At 46.0% G+C, this 6,000-nt stretch overlaps 1 protein-coding gene across 3 annotated transcripts in view; it reads left to right on the forward strand.

The window, feature by feature from the left end:
- The window catches only part of Ntm (neurotrimin), a 1,074,128-nt gene extending 1,069,342 nt beyond the window's left edge, over positions 1-4,786 (forward strand). For 2 of the 3 annotated variants that reach the window (XM_008854166.2, XM_008854168.2), the window contains one exon: positions 3,028-4,786. In XM_008854166.2, coding sequence (XP_008852388.1) covers positions 3,028-3,128 — 101 coding nt within the window. In that variant the 3' untranslated portion in view covers positions 3,129-4,786. The remainder of the gene's footprint in view (positions 1-3,027) is intronic. The other variant, XM_008854170.2, reaches the window with a different exon arrangement.
- The last annotated feature ends 1,214 nt before the right edge of the window (positions 4,787-6,000 follow it).

The raw sequence follows: 6,000 nt of genomic DNA on the forward strand, positions 1-6,000 counted from the left end.
GACAGAGCTGCAGTAGAGAGTGGGAGTGAGTTAGATGAAGAGCCATTCAGACAAAAAGACAGAGGGTGTGAAAACATAAAAGAAAGAGACCATGGCTGGAGAGTGCCAGCCTGTGTGTTTGTGTCTTTGTGTGCACATGCTTGTGTATACACGTGCTGCCTCTGTATGTACACATGTGCCAACATGCACTGGAGCAAAAGCACCTAAGAAAGCATGACAGGAAGACAGTCAAAGGCAGCAAGCAGACGATACAATATGATGACAAGCGTTCTGCCAAGAAGCTGAGTGCTTTTGTTAGGGCTGTACGACTCAGCTTGAGCAGTTTGAAACTGTAGAAACATTACTATAGAATTAACATAAGGGACAAATGTGCTAGGTCCAGGCAGCACATGGCAAGACTAGCTGGTCAACATTGTGATTTAGAAGGTAAGTCAAAGCAGGCTGTCTCTTCTGGCTGGTATGTCCAGACCCCTTACATCAGGCTACCTCTGTTTCCTGCTCCTTCCAACCAGCTCCTCCAAGACAGATTTCCTGGAGGTGCCGGAAAGATTCACAGAGTAGGGCAGCATAAGGTAGAGGCGATGGGCAGGCTATCGATGGTCACTAAAGCCTGAATAGGAACTGCAGGAAGGCCTTCCAACTATTTCAGGACAGCTCTTCTTCCAAAAAAGGCAATGTGTTCATGGGCATTTTTCTTGTTTTCTATAGAAAGAATTCGCTGGCTTAGGACCTGTCCCTATAGACTTCCTGTGGTGCTTCCCATCATGGAACAGAGCCACAATGGAGCTCTAGGGGGTATACTAATGTGACTAAACAAGGGTGTCAGAGAGAGTACCTGGCAAAGCCTCTAGGCTATTGTGCAGAGTCCCCAGACTAGAACAAAGTGTTTTCTTACACGGGAATCAGACAGGGCCTCTGCTGGCCATATGAATGATTGTGGCTTCTGCCCCTCAATCAATCATGAAAGGATGGAATACAGGAGAGGAAGAGCATCCAAATACTCACAGGAAATTGGCACTTATTCCCCTATCTTTTTTGTCCCTAGGCATCTTCTTGGCTAAAGCAGGAAGGTGGGCAGAAGAGGGCAGCTTCTGCTGGGGCTCAATAGGGTCTGAGATTCAAACTGAGTATCTGAGCATTCAGAGGAGCAAATGAGATAAAAGCGAAAAGAATTCATGTGCTAACAGTTCTGTGTTCTGCTAGGTTCCCATCAGGCCAGGTGTACAGCAGGTGAGGTACACAGGACACATTCAGCTTATACTTTGCAAGTTTCATGTAGGAAGATGGAATGGACCACTCATTTCACCAGGGAAGATATGAATCCTGGCTCTCACAGTCTATCGCAGAGTCCTCAACCTGGGACACAGACAGGGGCCAAAATGGGAAAACTAATGGAACAGTCCAGAGGGGAAGGACTTCTTCAAAGGATAGAAATATAGCCTCTCCCCATGGGATGTCAAGGAGTGGTTCCTGTCTTCTGGTGAGACCAGGGAAAATGTGTGAAGACAAAAGCGAGTGGTTCTAGTTTGTATGGAAACCTAGCAGTTAGAGTCTAGAGGATGTGACATGTTAGTGTCTAATCCTAAGTGAAAGGTAAGCCCCTGGGGTTTTCATAGTCATGCATCTTTGTCACCTGTCTCCCTAAGACTGCTTTTCATTTTGTGTGGCACAGAAAGTCACCTCTCTGCCAGGCAGAGAACAAGACAGGATTCCTTGGAGCTTTTTAGCATGAGGACTTACATTGCCAAAAAACTCTAACTTTGTGAATCTTATAACCCGGGTACCAAGCTAACATGAGGTTGGACAGCCTCTATTCTCAAAGCTAAGAAATGCAATCATATGGGCAGTAGCTAGGCCAGAAACTCTAGGATTTGACAGGATATTCCCAGGTATAATCAAGATGCCTGGTTGACTCTGGTCTGAGTTAAACAGAAGTGACGGCCAGTGCTGAACTTCTAAGTCAGGGGACCAGGTTGTGGCAGTGTTGATGTGAGGACAGAGACTGAATGTGGCCACCAGCTCCAAATACTTCCATTCAAATTCAATGCAACACAGTAGACCAGAGCAGGTCCAATCAGAGACAGGTCATTAAGTGTCTAATGCACCTGGCGTCTGACCTTATTCTTCAGGAATCAGCACTGCCTTTGCAATGGGCTTCTTGGTTCCAGGGATCAAAGTAGCTCAGAACAGTGTATGTGAAAACAGTTGGGCAGCTGCTGGAAAGTTTTAGAGCCTTGCTGTTCACTTGATCTTGTATTTGGTTCCGTCTCAGAGAGTATGTTTACAGACCAGGTGGGTATGTGCCTCATAGGGAAAGGTGCCCTCTAAACAGGTTTTGTACCCCAATGCCCATGTAAAGCCCTAACTACAGCCATTTCCACACAGAAAATGGTCTTGTTCCTTTCCCACCTCTACCATATTGGAGCTCGTTTGGTTTTTTTCAGGCATATAACATGTAAGCTGCTATCTGCTGTTACCTTGACCAGATGGGGAAGAGGCCAAGTGCTCTACAGGGAACCCAGCTCCACCCTGAGACAGAGTGATTGACAGAACGGACTCTGTGCTCTGCAGAGCAGTGGCAGCTGGCAGACAGATTGTGGGGCCCAACAGGTCCTTTCCTGAACAGCAAAGGTTCATGGTAGTCAGAGCTCAGAAGGGGATAAACGATGGTGGTGGAAATGGCAGGTGGTGCAAGGATCAGTCTTTATTGAAGTTCTGTGTAGAATTTTTCTTCATCTACCACTTTCTTGTTGAACTTGTCCCTGAGTCCTGAACTTAGCACATTATACCACAATACATATTGCTTGAACTGGAGTCGTCTTATAAGGGAAAACTGCCTGTTGCACAGTGAGTGTCCACTTGAGAAAGAACTTCAGAAAGTTCTTTGGATGGGACACCAGATGCTCCTCTTAGTGGGATGCTTCAGCAGAATCCCGGTGACACCAGACCAGGTCACCAGGTCAGGCCAGGTGAGGATGTTTCCCATCTTACATCAGACATCTCACGACATGTGTGTTCTCTCCACAGGCCCAGGTGCTGTCAGCGAGGTGAACAATGGGACCTCCAGGAGGGCAGGCTGCATTTGGCTCCTCCCTCTTCTGGTCTTACACCTGCTCCTCAAATTTTGATGTGAGTGCCCCTTCCTTGCTGGGGGAGAGCTGCCGCCACTGCATCTCAACACAACAGCACGGCAACACGACAGCAACAAGTCAGAATCCAACGAAATTCAGAGAATCACAGCCAATGGGACAGAAATTCGAGGGAGGGGAACAAAGAATACTTTGGGAAAGAAAAAAAATAAGTTTAAAAAAGGAAATTGAAAATTGCCTTGCAGATATTTAGGTACCACTGAGTTTCCTTTCTTCTCCCAAATGGGAAGAACGCACACCCGGCTTGGACCCACCCACAAGCTGCATTGTGTGACCTCTCTGTTGCCAGGGTGGGCAAGGGCTCAGCCACTCTGCCCACTAAAGTGCCCCACCATGGAACATTCTGGAGTCGGCCATCCCAAATTCCATCCGTCCCTAGAGACAAGCACAGAGTGAGAAACAAGGGCCCAGATGTGCCACGGAGGGCCCTTTGGTGGACTACGCCACAGTGGCGTGTGTCATGAAGTGTGAAATCAGAAAAGAAAGAAGGAAAAAGGAAACTAGACAGCCTGACAGCACCATGATCCCACAAGCGATGGTCACATCGATATTGTTAAATTTTTATTTCTCATTTTACCACACGGACATCATGGATAATAAGGGATTCTGATCCATTATTAATTTTATTAATTATATTTTCTGATATGAGTCTAGAACTTAGTGCAAAAAAAGAAACAAAACTAAAAATACATACATGAGAGGGGTGAAGAGAAGTGTGTTTATTAAGCATTAAGAATGAATAGTACACTACTTACCTAGGTTTACAACTGGTGGACCACACACCAGGTACTAACCACCTGGTGAGGATTTGGCAAATCCACCAAAAACACATCTGGTTTAACCAACACCTCCACCAGCACTACAAATCCCTCTTCATCCTGGCATTTCATGCAGACAGTACTATGCTATCTACATACTGTTTAGAAATGGAAAGTTGATCTGCACTCTATTTTGGTTTGTTAGCTATGCTTCTTTTGAGGACTTATATTATACAGTATATATATACATATATTTTTTTTCGTTAGAGTTCTAGCCATTTTGTTTCTCAGCAGGGTCCTTTCTCAGACATTACTGCATGCTGTATATGGCGTTAGCTGTGTGTTGATCTTCTAAAAGATGATAGAGTTTACTGGTAATTGTGTAATCAGCTCCTGCCTTTTTATTTTCTTGGGTTCTTTACATGTCAGAGACATTTATGGAAAGTGAAAAGAACAACAGCAACAATAACTAATATCAGGCGCAGCATCTTTCCAGGTGTGGCTCTCTGAGGCGGAGGCCTCAGGCTTGGCTTCTTCATCACACCTCGGGGCATTAATGGACAGCAAGCAACTGAACCAACTAAACCTTCAGTAATCACTTGCTTTAGCCCATTGTGGGAATCCCTGATGCCTTTGTGACCACTGGAGAACTTAATCCTCTTGGTTTCTTTTATTTAAATTCCTACCTTTGTGTGAGTGTGTATGAAAGAGAAGAAAAATGCAGTTTTTAGGTAACCATTTTTTTCCTCCCCAAGTCTGGGGACCAGAGAGGCCTCGGGGAGGGGTCCTGGATGTGATGAGGGAAAGTGGGATTGGGGGATAGGGGAGGGAGGGGTTGTCTCTGACTTGACATTAAAAAGTGTTCCATGTCCCTCTTCACCTGGTGTGATACCTCATTCTGTAGTGGGTGGGGTAAGTCTACCTGGCTGGGTTGGAGAATGGGGCAGGGTGGGCAGCTGCAGAGCTCCTGGGATGGATGGGACCTTGCTATGGCAAGTCCTCTGATAACAGACAAGAGGTTTATGAGACTCCCTTCATCCTCTCATGGATGCAAGGGAGCCAAAGTCTGGAGGAGACCTTGTCATTAACTTCAGGAGGTCTTGATGAAGGCTGCTAATATCCTGCTTGTCTTCAAATCTCGTCTCGTCAGGTGTCAAAAGGACAAGTCCAGTCATGGCTTTTACTTCCAATGATTTCATGGTGGTCTGTATTAAATGACCCCAAATCCTATGAACTAATATTCTGGGGACCGTCTGCTTTCCATGCCTATTGCCTTCCCTGCAAACCTTACCACTACCCACAAATGACCAGGACAGGAAGACTTTAGTGTAAAAACATTAAAGTCATTCTGACTGTTTCTGACTGATTCTGGGATTTAAACATGCAGCAGAAGATTCACCTATAGAGTTCGAAGTGAAGTGACAGTCTGAACAGTCAGGAGCTACTGCCCTTGTGACGTCAGGGGTCAGATTTGCCTGAGAGGAGTCAGAACGTTTGGAAAGAAATGCTGTCATTTTCAGCTGCCACTGGCAACACGGATATGCAATTACTGACTTTACCTCTCGCCACCCTCCCCACCTTCCCACAGCAAATGCATCCTCACCTCCAGGTGCCAGGAACCTCAGCTTCCTCCTGGCAGCAGTAGAAGAATCTGGCTAGGTCTCATAGACTTGGGTGGCTGCTTTTGTTGCCCCTTCTTCTGTCCTAGAACCTCTGGAAGGGAGTGACCTTGGATTTCCTTAGAATGAAAACAATATGCAAAAAGCCAAAACATGCATCAAAGGAGCAGGGCATGGTGTGCCCACCTTTAATCCCAGCACTTGGGAAGCAGAGGCTGATGGGTCTCTGTGAGCTCAAGGCCAGCCTGGTCTACATAGTGAGTTCCAGGCCAGCTGGGGCTAAAGAGAGTCCCTGTCTCAAAAAGACTGGAAAAAAAAATCTAAACAAGCATTAGTAACAAAGGAACATTTCTTACCTACAGCAGGTAAGGAGAGTGGGATTTATTTTCAAAGCACTACCCTCCTAAAACTAAGGAAGTACAAGATTTTATTCACAGAGCCCATGTGCACGCGCACACACACACTTTGGACATG

Source organism: Nannospalax galili, unplaced genomic scaffold (genome assembly GCF_000622305.1).
Source record: "Nannospalax galili isolate Female #2095 unplaced genomic scaffold, S.galili_v1.0 scaffold66, whole genome shotgun sequence".
Lineage (NCBI taxonomy): Eukaryota > Metazoa > Chordata > Mammalia > Rodentia > Spalacidae > Nannospalax > Nannospalax galili.